The sequence below is a fragment of the Python bivittatus genome, unplaced genomic scaffold, assembly GCF_059951505.1.
Source record: "Python bivittatus isolate LINGU-HERP-01145 unplaced genomic scaffold, Pbiv_v1 ctg000480_np1212, whole genome shotgun sequence".
Taxonomy (NCBI): Eukaryota; Metazoa; Chordata; class Lepidosauria; order Squamata; family Pythonidae; genus Python; species Python bivittatus.
The window spans coordinates 72,343,381-72,363,983 of record NW_028277075.1 but is presented as its reverse complement, the minus strand read 5'-3'; the positions used below and the strand labels follow the sequence as shown (position 1 = coordinate 72,363,983).

The window sequence follows — 20,603 nt, the reverse complement described above, 5'->3', positions numbered from 1 at the left end:
CACTTCACAGTGACTGAGGGTGGAGGTTCCACGCAGTATCTGACATAGCACACAGACTCAGGGCTTTGGAAATGCAAAGCTGTTCATTCACAAGCAGCTATGTGACCAGGCAGAAGCCACTGAAACCAACAGGCTACAGGGGCCCACCCTGTCTGGTCAGCATTCAAGTCCATGAATTGACCTTGCTTTCCGTGAATCCCAGCTCTATCATGAAATATCTGGATGGAGACCATGGGGCCTTCTTTTTGGGTATGGCTTAGCAGTTGCAGCAACCACGTGCTCTCAGCTATGGCTACTCCAGCGTTCCACATTTCTCAGACCAATAGCGGTACCCATCCATCTTACCAGGACTACAGATGCTGGATTTCTTTTCAGGGCTTCTTGATGCAGGGCAGTCTATCACTGCCCTCAGTGCCTCCTTCGTTAGACTGGTTCCTCTATGATGCAACAGCAGTTTCTGAGCTGTGGCACATATCCATGCAGCACGGGCTGCTGGAGAAATGGTTCACTGCCATTCTCCGTATGAAGCAACTGATGGCAGATTGCCTTTGTCATAATGCAAGAGTAAATTGTATTTCACACCTGGAAGTTCTAGAGCTTGCTCGTGACTTATTTTTCTCACCAAGAGTTGGCCCATGTGGCCGCTGTAAGGATACGTCAAGGCCAAGCACTGTTTATAAGGGGCCTCACTGTAAACAGCATTTCTTTCCCATCAGCTTTTCCAAGGCTCCCTTCACTTCTTTGTTTCTCAAGCTATAGATAAGAGGGTTCAGCATGGGGATCACAACAGCATAAAAAACTGACACCACCTTGTCGTAACTGAGGGAGTGAGTAGAGCTTGGTTGCAGGTACATGAAGAAAAGGGTGCCATAGAATATGATGACAGCAGTCAGATGGGAGGCACAGGTGGAGAAAGCTCTGTGTCTTCTCCCAGTAGAGTGTTTTCCAAAGATGGTGCATAGAATGTAGACATAAGAGACAATGATGGTCAAGAGAGAACTACTTAAATTGATACCAGATAAAGCTAAAAGCTGGATTTCTTTAGGTCGAGTATCAGAGCAGGACAAAGCTAACAGTGGGGGGTCATTGCAATAGAAATGATTGATCACATTTGATCGACAGAAAGATAGCGTAAAAGTTAATGCTGTTTGAACCACTGAGCTCACAAAGCCATAAACATACACACTAGACACTAATACAGTGCACAACCTCTTCGACATAACCACAGAATAGAGCAGTGGGTTGCAGATGGCTACATACCGGTCGTATGCCATGACAGACAGTAAGAATAATTCAGTCATCACCAAACCATCAAAGATGTAAAACTGAATTGCACAGCCAATCAAGGAAATGGTTTTCTTTTTGGCAAAAAAGCTTCCAATTGCTTTAGGGGTAACAGTGGAAGAATAGCTGGCGTCCAGGAAGGCCAAATGGCTGAGGAAGAAGTACATTGGTGTATGTAGCTGGGGATCCATCTTGATCAACAGGATAATCCCTAGATTTGCACTCAGTGTGATGATATAAATAATCAAGAACATGGCAAACAGAACTACTTGCAATTCTGGATGATCTGTGAATCCGGAGAAGATGAACTGTGTTACTTGGGTTTCATTTTTCTCATTCATTTATTGTGCTTTTTTAATTAAAGAAAACCTGCCAGAAAAGTGGAAAAACAACAACACCAAGAACAAACTGGAAAAAAGAAGATAAAATTATGATTATTTTTTTAATTAAATTATGTCACTCACAGACCAATCACAAATTCAATAAACTGAAACTGAACAAGTTCCAAATTCTATATGTTCAAACATTCTAGTTTACACTCAGGATTGTGCATCCTCTGTAACTCTGAAATGACCACAGTACTCCAGTATTTCTGTTGTCCATGGTGCATCCTAGAATTACTGGAATTGTACAGCTAGAATGGTGTGTATGTGGAAGAAATGTACTACTGATTTCTTTGAGACTGAAACGTTGTGATTCACCAACACTGCATGCCATCTATTAATGTTTATCATTGTCCAGTCAAAAATGTATACAAAACTGCATATAGTATCCTTGAGCAAAGTTCATTGAAAAAAGAACATGTATTTTAGAAAGTTATGTAGTCTCACAATTAGAAAGAAAAGGAATCAGGAACGATGCTGATGTGGTAAACATATCTTCTGGATCCCCCCCTTGCTCCAGAGTTTGTAAATGTAAAATTACATAAGGTACTATCAGTTTTATGGATATTATGGCTGCTGTTAGATTACCCAGGCTCTACCCTTTTCCATTACAAAAGTTCCCTGTATACTAAGATCATCTTCAGCTACTATAATTCTGTTAAACAAAATTCATAATTTGAGAACAGGATGAAAATAAACAGAGTACAAATGTACTGCTTCTTATGAGATAGTATTTTCATTTTCCACCAGTCACTGGCTGACACAAATATCTTAGTAAGACTTACCCATTTCAAGCAGTGCAAGCTCCAGATGACATGATACAGTCGAATAAACACACAGGGCCATTATATACTGCAGTTATATCTCAAGGGTGTGATCTGTTGAATCCTCAGGACTGATGAAACTCAGCACTTAAACGACACTGGGCATCAGATTATTTTTCTCTACTCTCTTGGACCTTCCTATTTGTCCTTGTTGCCTGACAAATGTGCCTCAGAACTTTGGATGATGCTTGCTCGGTGGAAAAATAACTATTGGAGGTAAAAGTTTAAGAAACTGGTACTACGTGCACCGAATCTTTTTCACAATTACTGCTGTTCCATTGGGATTCCCTCACCAAACCCTGTACTCAACCTTAAGGATGCCAAAAGTATTAAGCATCCTTTTGTATGGAAATTAAATAGTTACCACTTACCCATGTGAGACTTCAAATACAGTCATTAGGGTCTATCTTTTCAGTAAAACCAAGGGGCATTTCCATATGGTACTATTGTCAGCCCCTCTAAAACTGTTCCAAGTATTTTTTCTACCTGTCTTACTAGGTTCAAGAGGAGGAGCATCCTCTGGGTCCCTTCATTTAAATAATGTCTTACGGGAGCTCAGAAGTGTGCCTTTCCTGTTGCAGTGCCTGCCCTTCAGAACTCCATACCTCCCAAGATCAAACTGGCCCTGATCCTCCTGGTGTTTCATAAAGTGTGGAAGATCTGGACGCGCTCCAGAGCCTAGGAGTCACAGTTCTGCAGACTTTCACAATTGCAAATGAATGAATCAGTGAAGCAATGTACCTTAAAGAACAATCAAGAGACCCAGTTTGGCATAGAGGTTAAGGCACCATGCTAGAAACCAGGAGTTCATGACTTCTAGTCCTGTGTTAGACACAAAGCCAGCCTTGGGCCACTCCCTCCTAGGAAGACAGTAGGGCAAATTACTTCTGAAAAACCTTTCCAAGAAAACTGCAGGGACTAGTCCAGGGAGTTGCCAGGAGTCAAAACTGACTCAAAGGCACACACACACACACCCGCCTGCAAAAAACCCCAAAGTTTTTCTGATTTTCTGAAATCAAAGTACTGAGAATGAGTTGCTCAGAGGTTTACTCCAAGGAGGAATAAGCTCTTAACTGAAAAAGGAGAAAGAGTGGATCAGTAAAGCTGATGGCCTGTCAGAAAGAATTGCATCTGATGTACATCTCTCCTATCCCAAAGCGATTTATATGGGTGACTAAGCTATTTGGAGCATGAAGGCTAACCTTCAGGTCATCTATAGGAGTCCTTAATTTATTATGCACTACCTTTGCACAGATCCATGAAATACCTTGCTGTACCATGTCCTATTCCTGCAGAGTGTTAAGTGGCTGGAGATAACAGGTATGGCAGTCAGCATATCTCAAGGGCACAAACTGGGGAAGGCTGATCTATTGTGTTAAAATGGGGAGAGGAAGGGATCTTTTTTTTTTCTCAGTACACATTTCACCTAATTTTTAAATATGTAATATAAGTTCTCTACAGTTATCTCCTTCTTTTAAAAGCTGCCATAATATATTACTGTTTTGTAACTACTGTTTAAAAAAGTCAGAGAAAGATTCCAGACAGGATCTAGAATGAGCAGCAGTATATAGCTGGAAAAGAAACCCAGTAAAGACATGCCTTAGAAAACCCTGAGGTCATCATCCCATTGCAGAAACTGGTTACAACTGATTCAGTTCATGTCAAGATAACATGATTCATTTGTGGGAAGAGAAATATAAACAGTTAGCCGGTTGTAACTCTTCTAATGGCCTCTTTCATCTCCTTATTTCTCAAGCTATAGATTAGGGGATTCAGCATGGGTATGATTAATGTATAAATTACAGAAATCACCATGTCAGTATCTAGTCCCGATTTCAGGTTGGGATGGATATATGTAAAGGTCCCCGTTCCGTAAAGTAAAGCCACTGATGTTAGGTGAGAAGCACAGGTGGAGAAAGCTTTGCGTTTGCCCTTCACTGAGTTGATTCTCAGGATGGCAGACAAAATGCAGAGATATGAAAAAATAATGGCTGAAACAGAGGTCATTGCCACTATTCCTGATGCAAAGATGGATAGAGATTCTGAAAGGAAGGTGTCAGAGCATGAAAGTTGAAAAAGTTTAGGGATATCACAGAAGAAATGTTTGAGGATGTTACACCTACAGTAGGATAATCTGAATATACAGACTGTCTGCAGCACTGAGTTTGCAAAGCCAGCTGCGTACGATCCTGCAACCAGGCAATTGCACAGCTGTTGGGACATGAAAGCAGAATACAAGAGGGGGTTGCAAATAGCCATATATCGGTCAATTGCCATTACAGCCAAAAGAAAGCACTCGGTAGTCACAAAGGCAGTGAACAAGCACAGCTGAACAACACAACCTGCATAAGAGATGCTTTTGTGATCTACCAGGAAGTCCACCAGCATCTTGGGGGCAATCACCGAGATGTAGCAGAGGTCTGTGAATGATAAATGGAGGAGGAAAAAGTACATGGGAGTGTGAAAGTGGGAGTCAATTCTGATCAGCACAATTAGGCCAAGGCTTCCGACCACGGTGAAAAGGTAGATGGCAAGAAACAAAAGAAAGAGAACAATCTGCACATTGGGTTGATCAGTGAATCCTAGTAGGATGAATTCTGTGACCCTTGTGTGGTTCTTCTGCTGGTCCATCTTTACTGCAGCGCGTCTCTGGAGAGGAAAATTAATCATCAAATCAAACAAACAAAATTAAATGTTTGTTGTGCGGGGGTGGTATTTTGGTATTCAGAGGTTTATTTGGTTGTACTCTAGTAAAATATATAGACCAAGAAAGATTTGGCCTGTTCCTGCTCATAAAGGCTCCTTTGCTTTCCTTTATCTGTTTAATTTTGTACAGGAGTTGTATTTCATCCCGCAGCATTAAACGCAGCCCGTGGGGAAGAGGGCAAAGAAATTAAGACTGATAGCTTATTTTCAGAAAGTGGAAAAATACTAGAGAAACCTTCTATGGGCAATGTGATCTTTTTGGTTTGTCATGGCATCCAGATCCAAACCCTGTGCTTTTCTAGGTTCCCTGCTGGCTACATCTCACATAACCTTTCTGCAGTGAGCTGTTCTGAGAACCTCCAGGGAATGCCAGTGGCACTTGGACTCCAGTGTTTACCCACCATTGAGAGAGGGGAAAGACCTCTCCTGCCTTGATGCCTTGAAAGGGACCCCAGTTCCAGAGATGCAGCTGTACATCATTTGCCCACTACTATCATTGATTAGGCCAAAACCAACCCTTGTCCCTACCAAAAGACCATTGTCAAAATTTGCAAGCGGTAGCACAATCCTATGGGACCGGGGAGAGGAGGTAGGAAGCCCAGGTGCCCGAAAGAAAAGAGGACTCATGTAGATACTTCCTTCAAATGGAAGGGGGGAAGGTTACCTGGGAAATCTGTCAGTTCTAGGATCACCTCTTCCTCTTCATACTTTCCAGCAGTCACTGGGTTTTACTTCTGGCACACTGGAGGTGTTACAGGAAATAAAATATTATAAGAAATAGATGAACAGAATTTGAACCTGAAAAAAAATGCAGATCTGCAGAGGAGGGTGGAAAGCAAACAAGGAAGCAGACCAGGTCTGGATACCAGCTACCAGAGATACCTTCTACCATGAAGCACATGGTACATGAAGAAGAGATACCAGGTAGCATGAAGCAGGTCACATAATGGTCAACAAAAGGCTGAGGTGAGGCAGAAAGGAATGTGTGACAGATGCTGCTGGTAAAAGGATAAAAGACGCCCAATCATGTACACAACTATCATCAATGGGGGTGGGGGTGGGGGGTTCCTGTCTTCTCTACTCCCTGTGCATTCCTTGGCCAGGATGTAACAAGGAAAGTGAGTATCAGTAAGCGTGTATGTGTGCATGCATGATGCTTAACCAGTTGTAAATCATAAAACATTTGTAGCTTAACAGAGTTTCTCTGTGTGCTGTGTGTTCTCTTGAGCATTTCTTTACTGCATATGATCCTGAACTCTTCTATCGCCATTGAAAGTGTGTGAATGTATCCACTAAGAAATCCCTCCCTACACCGGTACTCCATTGACCAAGACTCTTAGGGAGGTCTTTGAAAGAGGAAAGGACGAATGATCTATAAATGGCAGAACTGGTAACAGAGGAGATTCCTTTCTTCACTGTCTCTCTTGGCAAGGCCCCAGTCATCAGTTGCGTCCATCGCCAGGGCACTGAGCAAAATAAGCCCCCACAGGTAAATCAGAGTCCATGTTCATCACATTCATGAAACTGTCCCCTTTTATTCTGTAGAGTGCAATGTTATTGATTAGGATCAGACACTGAGCTTCATTTTAACCATGGCTTAAACCTGATTGGGTTTATACCTAAAGCTAAGCCCAAAGCAAAGAAACTACCTTATGGCTTAATGTGATATGAGGTCCAATCACTATCTTTTTTAGAATAACCATGCAGGATCAGAAGGGGAAATGCATTCTTAGTCATATTAAATAAGGGAATGCTTTGCTGGAAGAAGGTAGGATGAACTATTGTTTCTGGAAGCTCAAAAAAAGTATGAAGATATTTGGACTTGTTCTGTGTCCTAACATAGAGGAAAAAAGGTTTTCTTTAACTACCATCATTTTTAGCTACTGATGGTTACCTTCTCATCAATATGGCGAATCCTACATCAAATAAAGTTTAGCCAACACTGCTTGATTTGTTTTTAAGCCTCTATGCTGGTTAAAAGTTGTTTTGCAATTCCATTAGGCACCAATAAACGAATTTATCCACTTTTTGGCAGTGGTTGTTTTGCAATGTCATATTAGTCTTTTCCACTTTCAGTCCAGTTACAGTTTTTATATAGTTTAAAAAGTTGTACCTTGGAAGATGACGACTTACTGCATTACTGCTGCCATGAAGGTCACACATGGTAGAGAATAGCGGGTTCAAGACATCTCTAAATTGTCATCACGGACAAATTGAGTATTAACACCTTTCATTGAAGAGAAGATGGTTGCATTTGGGAGGTTACAGCCAACTGATTTTCCATTCAGTTAAAGTTGATAGTCAAATGAGATGCTTCAAGAGAAATATATTGTGGCAAGTGGCCATCCATCTGTTTACCTATTAATATCCAAAGTGACTTTGCAAGTAAAATTATAAATTAGTCTTGCTGTCAGAGTTTAACTACAGTTGATAGACTTAGATACATTTTTAGATCAGCAGTCTAAGTGAAGCTTGTAGCCTTATTAGTAGATACGAACATGCTGTACTAGAGAAAGATGACCATGGTACAACCTCATGCACATATACATAGATGTAAAGCTTACTGCATTCAGCAGGATGGACATTTAGATGGGTGGATGTGGAATTGTAGTCTTTATCTAAGGAAAATACCACTTCTATCGACATGAATTGCTTAACAGATATAATTGCAAACATTTCTATGTATTTTTTGCTTGTACACCTCCTATGTTAATCTCTAAATCTTTACCTCTCCCCACTTTCTGTTTATAATGAAACACTTATTTCTTAGAAATATTGTTAAACTTACCTAAGAATCGCACAAAAATGGCAGGCACAGGAAATAGCAGACACACGAGGGGCTTCTCTACAGTTTTCCATGTCCAACAAATAGATTGATACAGCCTCATTGTATGCAACGTTTCAAAAGGGCAGGATCCACGTATTTTATTCTCAGAAAATTGGCATATTTTGCCTCTAGGATATCTAAGATACACTAAGGGCACAGACAGACTCTTTCATGGATTATAATCAGTCCCAGTGGCATTGCACACACTAGACAATAAAATTATATATCACTCCAAAACTTACTGTCTAGAGATAGTTTGCATACAAACTCCAGATGGACAACAACTTTACAAGATATTATCTTTTGACTCAGCACATGGGAGGTGGGTTCATACATCCCATTTAAAACATGGTTTGTTTTACCCATAGGTTCTTGATCAAGCATTGTGGGTTGTACACATGTAATGCCATGACACAAGCCATGATTTCCAAGCCACTTTGTCTGGGTTATTTGCAGGGCCACCTATCTCTGATTATTTTTGCCCATCCCACAAAATCTGGCAGGGTAGGAATACTTTGGGTGCCCTCTGTAAAACGGTCATCTGGTGGGACCGCAGAATTGTGTCTTTTCTTTCACAGCACCTGCCCTATGAAACAGCCCCCTTCCCCCTTCCCCCAAGATCTGGATCGCCATGACTCTGTTAGCCTTTTGCAAAGCCTTGAAAACTTGGCTCTTCCCCTGGGATTGAGCCAGGGTGTTGGATGAACCCATCTGTAATGCAGTGGTTGAGATTATGACTGTGGTTTGGCCTCGGTTTCATTCCATTTTTTGTTGTTTTATTTGGTTGGTTATTTTCTGCTTTCCATTGTTAATTCTATGTCAGTCTCCCAGGGTCAGAACTGTGAATTCAGCAGCTATTTAAATTGATGAAATAACTAATCCCTAAACAAACAAACAAACAAACAAAAATACATATTATATGTATAATGTACATATTACAGTGCATGGCATCAGTGTCACAAAATGTCTAGCCTACAGAGAATGATCAGTAAATCTTCACTCCAGTTTTACTATGAGTAACCTCTGTTGGAGTCAGTGGGATTTATTTCTGGGTAGACATGTACACAAAGTAAAGGTCTTACTTGCACAGTAGACCTGCCCTACCCAACAAGGTTAGCCTGAGCGGATGTAACAAGTATTATTCTCCTGGTATTCCACCAGGTCCTTTTCCTTTCTTCAACTAGGATTGAGGAGCAAAGAGAAAAGGAGAAAAATGGCATTGTATTTTTCTTGTGGAAAAACACAAGGGCATAAACCCAGTAAATGGTGGCCAGTCTACAGTAGCCTAAGCCTCTGGAAATATGTCAACAGATTACAACCTTCAAGATATAAACTGGGACCAAAAAGGGCTAATTAAAATAGGACATACTGTATATTGTTAGAAACAGCAGAAAGTAACATGAATTGAATGTTGTATTGACTTTTGGGGCTAAAGAATAAGTGTAAAGAGAGGGACGGGGGAGGCTCATCCAAAATGGAGATTGAGCCTCATGGTACATAGCTGTGAAAGACGTTGGGCAAGACCTTGAGTATATCCAAAATAAAAGAACACCCACTCTATCTCCTGATTTAACTGCACACAGAAGCCTGGTGCGCTGGATTTTCCTTTCTCACATCTTGGATGATTTTCTCTATCTTGGAGGGGTTAAATCAGGGATATATCAGAGTTATGTCAGGTTTATATCAGTTTATATCAGGTGAAATCAGAGATATAGCCATTCTTTGTGGTTTGAGAAAAGGGAATGGAACATGTCAGTTGTTTCGGTGTTCCAGAACGTTAGGTATTCAGAATCCTCTAATAGTAGTCATTAATGCATTCTGTCTGCAATCTTCACATTGCAACTGATTTAAGCTGCAGCCCTCATCACCATAACCCTGGCCTAGTTTTTGAACTTCTGGGTTCTGTTTGTTTGTTGTTCTGGTTACGCTAGCATTCATTTTGATCAAGAGTTCTGGAGGTGACAAAAACTTGCATGTTCTATTATGATGCTGGATTGGCTAGTTTAAAGATATTGCTCCATTTAGATGAACATAGCTAACATTGTTCTTTATGAAAGCCCCTGAAAATGTTAACCTGTGACTGTGAAGTTGTGTGTCCAAATCTGAAAGATGGCAGATGTGGTATTGTGACCCGAGCCCTGCCTGGTTTGGAGGTGCTGGGCAGGTCCAAAAGCAGTGGGGCTTGGATTGTGACCTTAAGCCCACCGTCCTGCTGATATCAACCACTCCGTTGATGCTGCTGGTCCAAAGTATCAGGTAAGATAGCAAAGGTATTTATGTAAAAGTCATTGCTGAAGTCACAGAGTAAAGGCCAAAGTATCTTGGGAAAGGGTGTGGTTGTCTTAAGAAGTTGCAGAAAGATGCTACATTTATGCTTTTGCAGGCTCTGGAGCACTTTTTGTCAAGTATATTTGCATACTAGCTGCACTACTGTGTACGTAGGAAGCAAGCACTGAAGGCCACAAGTATGTTCTTGAAATATAATTCATAATAGAAATCCCACCCAATCACCTTGAATCCAAGTGTAGATATGACAATTGTGAGTTCAAATTTTTAAGTGAAAAAAGAGATGTTCCTGGATTTCTTTTCTCCATGTGTTATGTGAACTCACATGAGTATACAGGCTTCAGCCAGGAGACAGCCTAAAATGCTGCAAGGCAGAATTTTATCCAGGGAATATCTAAAATCTACCACTCTATCCATTGATGTCATTTTACTGACCCACCAACTCATGACTGACAGATGAATTTTTTATTTGGCATTTCAACTCTCCACTCAACTGCAATTCCCAGGATTCCAAACAAAGAAGGAATAACTATGAAACCAATTTAAACAGATTATTACCATCTTTATTATCCTTTCTTGAATCTCACATATCTCCTTCCTGGAGATTAAAAAAAGGAGTTTCAGAAGGATAGTTTTGAGGTGAACAAAATTGGGGGGGGAGGGGAGAGAAAGAGAGAGAAACATTGCCTTTCTGCCTTCCTTCACGTGGTCCTTAGCTTGGAAAGAGCATCCAAATCAAGTTTTTAAAATTGACATGTATTGCTAGTGGCAATGTATCATGCCCTTAACCAGCGACAGGTTTTCCACTGTCTCCACATTTCCACTCCACCAAATTGTTAATTCAAAGAACTTTAAAAAATAGCTTTCTATTTTGTAATTAATGTTACCTTGTGACTATTTCCCATTTTCATTATAAGGCAGTTTGAAGTATGGTTGCTAAAATTGACTGAAGCAATTTAACATACATCTTGCACTTTACCAATGACTGATATAGACATTCTATGCTTCCATCCATTTCAGTGCCAATAAAATAAAAAGGAATTTTAAATCTGAGTTACATGGAAATGCAGATTCCACCTATGTACACTTTGCATTACGATCAAATGGTTGACTTTGACACATCCTTCTGCACTTCAGTGTTAATGTATATACGGTACATACATTTATACAGGAAAAATATTCAGACATCAATTTGTTTTGATTTAATAAAAACATTTATTCTTCTTTTAGATCAATCTTAAAACACATTGTCCTTTTATTTTTACCTTTGGGTAACTTTTATACAGTTATAGCTCTTTTCTCACCTGCTCATAATGTTAACAAGCATTCAGTAGCATTTTTCTGAGAGAAAATGCAACTATGATTTTTTTTTTTTAACATGAAGGAAGTAACATTTATACCATTTTTACTTCAGGGATATCATCTTGTGTAGGATTCTGCTAATTGCATCCTTCACCTCTTTGTTCCTCAGACTGTAGATGAGTGGGTTAAGTGAGGAGATGACAAGAGTGTAAAAGACAGATATGACTTTGTCTTTATCAATTGAGAAATTGGAGCCAGGTCGTATGTACATGAAGATGATGGTCCCAAAGAAAATGGTCACAGTGGTGAGATGGGAGGCACAGGTGGAGAAGGCTTTATATCGTCCCTGAGCAGAGCTGATCTTCAGGATGGCAACAACAATGGCAATGTAGGAAATCAAAACAGTCAGAAAAGTTGTCAGTGCAATTGCAGTGGATAAAATGAAATGCACAAAATGAACGATATGGGTATCTGAACAGGACAACTGAAGCATTGGAGGAACATCACAGAAAAAATGATTAATTGTGTTCTTTGAGGTGCAGAATTTCAAATTAAAAATGAATATGGTCTGGACTGTTGAACTTGCAAAGCCACAGGTATATGCAGCTATGACTAAGAGGATGCAAAACTTCTTTGACATGACCACAAAATAGAGCAATGGGTTGCAGATTGCTGTGAAGCGATCATAAGCCATCACAGCTAGGAGGCAACCTTCAGTGGTCACAAAGATGGCAAAAAAGAAGAACTGCATGGTGCACCCTGTAAAGGAAATGGTTGCATGTTCTGTCAAAAATGTTGTCAACAATTTGGGGGCAATGGTGGTAGAAAAACCAATATCTATAATGGAAAGATTTCTAAGAAAAAAGTACATTGGGGTGTGAAGCCTAGCATCAATTCTGGTTAGAATGATTATCCCAGTGTTTCCCACCAGTGTGATCAGATAGATGACCAGGAAGAAGATGAAGAGGGGGATCTGAAGCTCTGGGTGGTCCATGAATCCAACAAGGATGAACTCAGTCACAGTGGTTTGATTTGTCTGCATTGTTTATTTCCCTCTAACAGAATAAAAGAGAGGGAAAACCTTGTAGCAGAATAAATATTGGATTTTCTTAGGATCCCCAAGGGTGAAGATTAAGAAAACCCCAAACTAAAATGGAACAGTTTGCTTGGGAAACATGCACACTCACTCTTGTGTTATGGGTTCTTGACAAATATGCTCTTTTAAAAATGCTATGCTGTTATGGAGAATGCACACACTATTATGTATGGCTGTAGTGTCAATTAACAAAGAATGGATTCATATCTACCATCATCTCCTTGCATATTCCTGGAAGCTTTTTTGTATGTGAAAGAATGTAGACTTCTTGCTAAAACGTATTTTATATTACATTCTTTTACTCTCCAAAGAAGCTCAGAGTGATCACTCGGTTGGATTGTGTGGGTTTATAATTCTCTCCTACAGTCCGCAGCGATAAGCGTACTGTAATCCACTTAGGCAGGAAGTGGTCTGTGGAGCAATCATTGGCATCTATTGGCTATTATGCATCAATATTTATAGAACTTCCATCTGAAATTTATTCCAGTTTGCGAACCAAACTCTTTCCATTTACAATTACTTTTTAGAACATTTCAAAGTGGCTGATCAGCCTATACTACAGCCATGTCCTGCAGCAGAGTTCCATCTTGTATTTTTTTTCAACTAAGACATACTTTTTAGTGTAATGGCAAACTTACTGTATATCTCAGCCTGCAGTTTAGATTAACTGGACTTTAAAACTGCCAGCATTGTGGCTATGTCTTCAAATATATTATTCCATTGGCAACAAGATATCTTCAGATTCATATGTGAGGTTGTAGTGACTACAGTTGACCAGGGGTGTGTATTTATTGTCCGTCTGAACATAAATATATTTGTTATATCATAAGTAACACAAATAGGCTGAGGAGATACTGTAAGTAACCCTTTGTCTCAATCCACAAATAGGAAGATGCCCCACTACAGTCTGCACTAGTAAGCTAGGAGAAAGAAGGAACCAACTGTTGACTCGTGAACTTCATGCTGCCTTTCTGCATCTCATGAAGTGCAAGAGATTTAATTCTCACAAAGCATCATGAAGCAGCTTTTGGAGTTTGGGCGACAAGAGAATTCGAAATAAAACACAGATTAATATTTTTACATCAGAACAGCTGAGTATTCATAGGTCTATCTGCAAAAATATGATGAGGGTGAGGATGATAAGGATGATGAGGATGATATAAGCATTCAACAGTATATTTGACTAATTAGAAGTGCTTAATTAAAAAACTTACCAGATGAGAAGTCAAGATTCCATTTCCAAAGACGAAAGATGAAACATTTGGCTAAGAATGCTCATTTTATACCTTGTTTACCATTGGTTAAGAACCAAGTCCATGAACTCTCAGTTGAAGTAATCACATATCATTAAAATGTTCAGTATGACCTCTTGAGGACGTACTGGGAATTTATATTTCCACTGTATAGTTGCAGTACATAATTAGTTCACACTTCCGTTGCAATTCACTAAGAAACCTCATTATGTGCTTTGATCACTTTTATTTTAAGCATTAACTTGAAGGTTGAGGGACCTAAAGAATAAAGGAAAGCATGAGCAATGAAGCCAAACCAACAACGGCAAAGTAGGGAAGATTCCTGTTGCTAAATCATGTAGAATTGACAATCCAGCACTGCCTGTTAGACATAGCCTATCCAAATGTGAACTGAAATCATGGTGGTTTTGCCTTCCTCCCAAAGGTTCCTAGTAACTATTTTTCTATCTGTGCGTATCTCCTTTGATTTCCATCTTTACTCTACCGGCCCTACTAGCGAAAACGATGGATTGATAGTTCTGATTGAACACAGCTCCACCTGCAGCTTCAGACAGTTATACTAGTTGAGCAGAAGGGTCAGTGCTGGGGCCTTTTTTGTTGTTGTTTATGTCCTTTCCCCTTTTCAAACCTTTTTCCTGGATTAATGTTCGTTCCCAGCCTATCAGTATTAGTAATCTGGGCAGCTCACAAACATTGGAGAGGTGTAGACAAAGTTTTGACAGGTACAAGTTAATAAGATAGTGAATTGTTTTGAAATCTTGTGGCCTCCATATTCCCTAACTGTATTTGCCTCTTCCAATTCTCTATCTGATTTGCATTTTTATTAGAGGATCTGCTAAATGTACAGGAGCTCTCTTTGTGTGTGGTCTTCTGGTCTTTCATCTGCTCATGATGAGTGGCTCCTCACTCTTTTGGGAAGCTGTGAAATGAAGCCTTGACATGAGTCGGCCTTCCACAGTCTCTGCATGCTTTCTCATAGGCTTTCCACATGTAAAGTAATTTTCCTCATTATATTCACTGAATCACAGTGGGGGTGGAAAAATGAGAACATATGAGGAGGCACTGCCCCCCAGTGGCATACAGAGAAGGGGAGGAGGAGGCATCAGATAAATTTCAATCTTGTAAAGAAAAACACCCCTTTTCAGGTCTGTTGGGATGGAATGATTTGGTCAAATCACCCTTGAATTAAATCACTCCATCAGAGTTTTGCACAGCCCACTTAACTTCCCAACTGTTGTTCTGACATCATGCACTTTTTCATGCAGACTACACAAAACCAAATGGGGTCTCATCCCACAAAGGTTGATTGACATTTTCTGCAGCTCTACAAGAAGAGGCTGTTGTATCATCCTGCCACCGTCTCCTTTTCTGCTCTTAAACTAAACTGGGAATTAGGAGCAAAGCCAAAAGGAAAAAAGATGGCTTGGCCCTCCCCTTGTTAATCACACACACACACACACACACACACAAGGGCATAAACCAATAACTGCTAGTCGCTCTTCAGGGGTCTAAGACTTTGAGACTGTGTAGATTCCAGCCTCCAAGACACAGACTGGAACCATAAAGGGCTGGTTAAAATGGGATATATATTATTAGGAAATACACAAAGGCAGAGAATGACATGGATGAGTGTTGGGTTTAGAAAAGGGAACATTGGTTTCAAAAGTAAGTGTAAAGAGAGGGACAAGGGAGAGGCTCATCAAAATGGAAATTTGGCCTCAGGGAAAATGCCTATGAAAGAAATTGGGCAAGGGTTTGAGCACGTCCACAATAAACGAAGACACACACTATCTGATGACTTAACTACATACAGAAGCCTAGGGTGCTGGATTTTCCTTCCTCCAATGTTGGATGATTGTCTCCATCGTAGAGTCGGCCCTGCCTTGAAAGTTTGACTGTGAATCTATTTGATATTAAATTCTATCAAAGATTTTAAATGAATTCTAATTAGGGCAAGGATTGGCTTCAGACATAATGACAGTATTCCCTGGTTTGTTTATGACTTAACATGTCATTTGATTTGTTTATGATTTATGTTTCAATATATTGTGGAATCCCAGAAAACAATGTAAGTCACTAACCAGGTTAAATTTGTTAGGTGAATGTAGCTGTAGGTTTTTTGTTTGTATGTGTGTGTGCCTTTGAGTCCTGGCAATTGCCTATACTAGTCCGTGTAATTTTCTTGGTGAAGTTTAGACTGGCCCAAGGTCACCCAGCTGGCTGTGTGGCTAAGGTGGGACTAGAACTCACGGTCTCCTGGATTCCAGCCTGATGCCTAAACCACTACACCAAACTAGCTGTGTTGCTATTGTTATTGGGAAAGTTCATTAAATTCCCCTTACCCACTCAGTTTCACCAGGGTTCCCCAAACAGCCACTAAGCTCAGTGGGGTTTAACAGGTTGTGATACACACATCCCTGCACTCTTCCAAAGAACAGCTAAAATCCAAGTAGGGTATATGATCAAGCAGAGGATGAATCTGAGATACAGCCTTCCTTTGTGGTCTAAGAACAGAGGCTTAAATGTGTCAGCCATTGTTTCAGCCTTCTGGAATGGAAGCTGTAATCTGCAGCCCTTGCATTATTTATAGTACTGACTAATGCATGCTACCTGCAACTTTCACACTGACGCTGATCTTAAGCTGCACCCCTCATCTCCACAACCCCTCTCAGAGTGATTGATGTTTTCTGTTTTTGTAGCATCTTATTAATCAAGATTTCTGGAGTTTTCAAAAGGCTGCACACTCTTTTGTGATCCTGCAGTTCACTGTTTTGAAGTTATTTCTTGCTTTAGATGAACATAGCTAACTTTTTTTGTTGTTGTTGTTCATACCTGAAAATTCCTCTGGTAGGCCAAAATGTCAAACCTAGCAAATGTATTTATATAAAAGTCACTGCTCTTATAGGAAAAATACCATTGTACATGAAATATGTGCTAGCTTATTGCAGATAATTCATTTATGTTATTTTATTGTGGGCATTAAATTTGTGCAGGCATTGATTTCCCATGTTACACACTCCAGGAATCATGTTGGCAAATGAGAATTTAAATGGTTTATGTCACAAACAAAAAAGATTTGCAGGATTGTTTGTGAAAGGGCATATGTTTCTTGAGAAGTAGTTAGGGCATTTTTAAAAAAGACATTGAGACAGAGAAGTAGTGAGAAGATGAATAAAGGAGAAAAAATAGTGTAATGTGAAGAACAATAGGTAGTCAAACATTTTAAATATTGTCTCTCATGTAACTGAATGGAATTAAAGTTGGATCCTGAGATACCATCATCATGTTTCCCTAACCATGGAAGGAATATGTGTTGGTAACTCTTTTTATATCACATGTCATCATGATGATGCCTCCAACTCATTCTCAACTCTTAATGGCTGCTTAAAATTGTCCTTTTAGGGACTGTAGTTTAAAAACAATGGCTTCTGCTTCTTCAACACAGTTGTTGCTGTGGACACAACCTAGCACATTTCCTAGATGATGTCATCAGTGACATGGTCAGGAGCTGGGACCTGCTATTGGCCGCATATTCCCATACCTTTGGTCAGTGGGAGACTGCTTTGTCTGGTTATTGTGGCTTGGGCTTCAGGAGATACTGGAGACCTCTCTGCCTGTGCAGCACCTGACCGGCCCTTTCAGAAGCACTTGGGCTGGTCTTCTTTTAGGCACAGGTTGAATGGTCTTTTCAAAGGGTTCTAGATTTTTTAAACATGAGCTTGGTGCTCCTGTAGATTTATATTTATTTTATATTATTTATATTTATAATATTTATATAAGATTATTATATTATATTATATTTGTATTTATTTTATATTATTTATATGTATATTTATGTATATTTACAGAAGGAGGGAGCCTTGCACAGAAGTTCAAGAGATCCAGGAGAGTTGTTGATTCATTCCCTAGCTAGTGCATTAAACCTTTCGTGCTGCTTCTGATGATAAGGACTTTCACCTGGCTGTGCTCTGCTATTTTTATTGCCATTTTGCCTACTCCATCAACTATTTCTGGGTACTGCTGCCACAGCTACTTGCTGATAGTCCAGCCATTCTCTTTAGCTTTGAGTTGATTTTTTTTTTTCAACGCATACATGCCCATGAAGAAAGTCTTTCAGCATAAATGATTATATCATGGAGAACAGAAATAATGTTTATTGCTCAAGTACAAAACAATGAAAAGTTGGGCTGGCAAATAAAACTATTTTGTTATTCAAAATTAGGTCCAATCAATATCTAACATTACTCACATAATGGGGCACTAAAATGAAAATGGAGGCCAGCAGAGGATTTTATTATGAGGGTTTTTTTCTTTCCTCCAGTATGCAATTTTACAGGCTGTATTTCCAAGGTAAATAGCAGTTTCAGTACATGTATACATATGTGTATGCTTGTCAGGTTGTTTGAGATAGAAAGAATGGGATTTTTTTGTTGACACCCTGGCAGAGAAAGAATGTGTTAAATTCCATAAATCGTATGCTCAGCACTCACGTTTGCTCTAAATACAGCGCTTAAACATTGCACAATACCTGCCTATCTTTTCATTGGTATCTGCTAAAGCCATTCCAGTCTACAGTAGTGACTTGCCTCTGACTCTCCTCAGTTACTAAAATGCCTCCCCTCCTCATTAAATCAAGTCAAAACCACCTCTTCTGTTTAGAGATTCTGAGAACAAAATGAATTCCTTATCAATTTTTGGATTGATAATTTAACTTCCTTGTTTCTCAAGGTATAAATCAAAGGGTTCAGTAGAGGGGTCAGAAAGACATAAACGGTTGAGATCAATGTGTCTTGATCTAGTGAAGAAGCTGCCTTAGGCCTCAGATACACAAAACAAGCACAGCTGAAGTGGGTGATCACCACAGTGAGATGGGAGGCACAGGTTGAGAAAGCTTTTCTCCTTCTCAAACTGGAGCAGATCCTTAGGATAGCAGAAATAATATAGAAGTATGAAATAGAGATCAATAGGACAGTGCCCAGCAAAACAAGGGCACATAAAAGAACTATCCCCAGATTAGTTAGGTAAGTATCAATGCAAGTCAGACTCAGCACGGGTGAAATATCACAGAAGAAATGTTGGATTCTATTTGGCCCACAGAAAGGCAACCTGAAAATAAGGATGCAAATAACTAGGGATATAAAGCATCCGGTTACACAAGATGCAGCTACTAGTTTGATGCAAACCCTTTTCTCCATCAGCACCTGGTACTGAAGTGGGTAGCAAATTGCTGCATATCGGTCATAAGACATAGCGACTAACAAGAAACAGTTGTTGGCTCCCAAACTAAAGAAGCAAAACATCTGCGTAGCACATCCAACCAAGGAAATGGACTGTCTGCCAGTCCACAGAGTCATTAGCAGTTTGGGGATGGTGACAAATGTGGTACAAGTTTCTGAGACAGATAATGCAAAAAGTAAAAAGTACATTGGACAATGTAGAGTCCGGTCTAGCAATATGACTGACATGATAGTGATGTTGAAGGCCAGAATGGTGCCATAGGTGAGGGAGAAAATCAGGAAAAGTAAAGTTGGTGTCTTTCCAAGGATGGAAAAGCCCAGCAAGAGAAAATCATTCACGGAGCTGTCATTGCTATTATTCATACTGGATGTAAAATTATCAGCCCTAAAAGGATAAGATGGGGAAGATTTATAAGCTATGAGATGATCCCTCAACTTCAGATGTACCCAAATTTAATCTGTTGCTTCAATTTAGGGGCTTCCTAGAAAAGGCAAGCCTGCATGAAACAGGCACCCCACTACACGTCAGCAGGGACATTGGGTATAATAACTTTCCTTGTCTAGAAAATAATATAAGACACTGAGCAACATACAGATGGTAGACAATACCATCTCGCCCAAATTCTTCATATTTCCTATTCAGCTACTAACCCTAGCCATCCATTTATAACATCAGTGCTTTAGTTATTTATGCAATTTTGCACCCCATTTTTTTTCCTGAATTTGAGGGGCACAATGAAAACAACATGATGAAGCTGAGCCCACCTTATACTAATTTCTCTCTTTTCAGGCTTTTAAAATGTAAACCTGGTGACAAAGTGATGCTTCCTGTTCATTGGCATCAGTGCCACTGACCTCCATCCTGAAAAGATCCCTGGTTCTCCACTGCTTCTCAGATGGCTTCTGTTTCTCTATCAGGCTTGATGAAATAACCCTTCCCAATTTGTCAGTGGCATTTTTGACTTGATCACTGAAACAGGAATAAAGGGGATAGATAGATCCATCCACAAGAGCATATAGAGGCTGATGCTGTTATGGCCGAGCTGATCTTTACCCTCAAAGAAACAGATTTATTTACAAGAATACAAACCTGTATTCAGTTTTATTATTGTTGTCCACAGAGGCACTGGCTCACTTTGGGAATATGTTCCCCTGATAATGTAGGTGATTCACATTAGGAACAAGTCTTTTAATTTGGAAAGCCTGGTTTTGGGTTGAAGTTTTCTTCTTTGTTGGGCAAAATATTATGGTATATTCCCTCATTTTCTGATTTTAAATGAGTCAGAGAGTCTAGTCTCCTCTGAGCAAAGCAAATGAGTCACTTAATAGTCTTTTTAGCAAGCAGAACAGATGCTATAAACTAAAGGAACCAGCACTGATGTTGATTTCATTATTTGTTTATTGA

At 39.8% G+C, this 20,603-nt stretch overlaps 4 protein-coding genes across 4 annotated transcripts; all 4 read right to left on the bottom strand.

Annotated features, from left to right (window-relative positions):
• Positions 1–686: 686 nt before the first annotated feature.
• Positions 687–1,640, bottom strand: LOC103053322 (olfactory receptor 5AP2-like). Its single transcript, XM_025174035.2, has one exon. It carries the CDS (start codon positions 1,623–1,625, stop codon positions 687–689), a length of 939 nt encoding a protein of 312 aa, XP_025029803.1. The 5' UTR covers positions 1,626–1,640.
• A 2,555-nt stretch (positions 1,641–4,195) lies between these two features.
• Positions 4,196–5,122, bottom strand: LOC112542094 (olfactory receptor 5G9-like). Its single transcript, XM_025174033.1, has one exon. The coding sequence runs from the start codon at positions 5,120–5,122 to the stop codon at positions 4,196–4,198; it is 927 nt and encodes a 308-aa protein (XP_025029801.1).
• Positions 5,123–11,715: 6,593 nt separating this feature from the next.
• LOC103053085 (olfactory receptor 5AP2-like) lies at positions 11,716–12,654 on the bottom strand. The gene has a single exon (XM_007439613.1). The coding sequence runs from the start codon at positions 12,652–12,654 to the stop codon at positions 11,716–11,718; it is 939 nt and encodes a 312-aa protein (XP_007439675.1).
• A 5,962-nt stretch (positions 12,655–18,616) lies between these two features.
• On the bottom strand, positions 18,617–19,561 carry LOC107326427 (olfactory receptor 10K1-like). The gene has a single exon (XM_015890127.1). It carries the CDS (start codon positions 19,559–19,561, stop codon positions 18,617–18,619), a length of 945 nt encoding a protein of 314 aa, XP_015745613.1.
• Between the last annotated feature and the right edge of the window lie 1,042 nt (positions 19,562–20,603).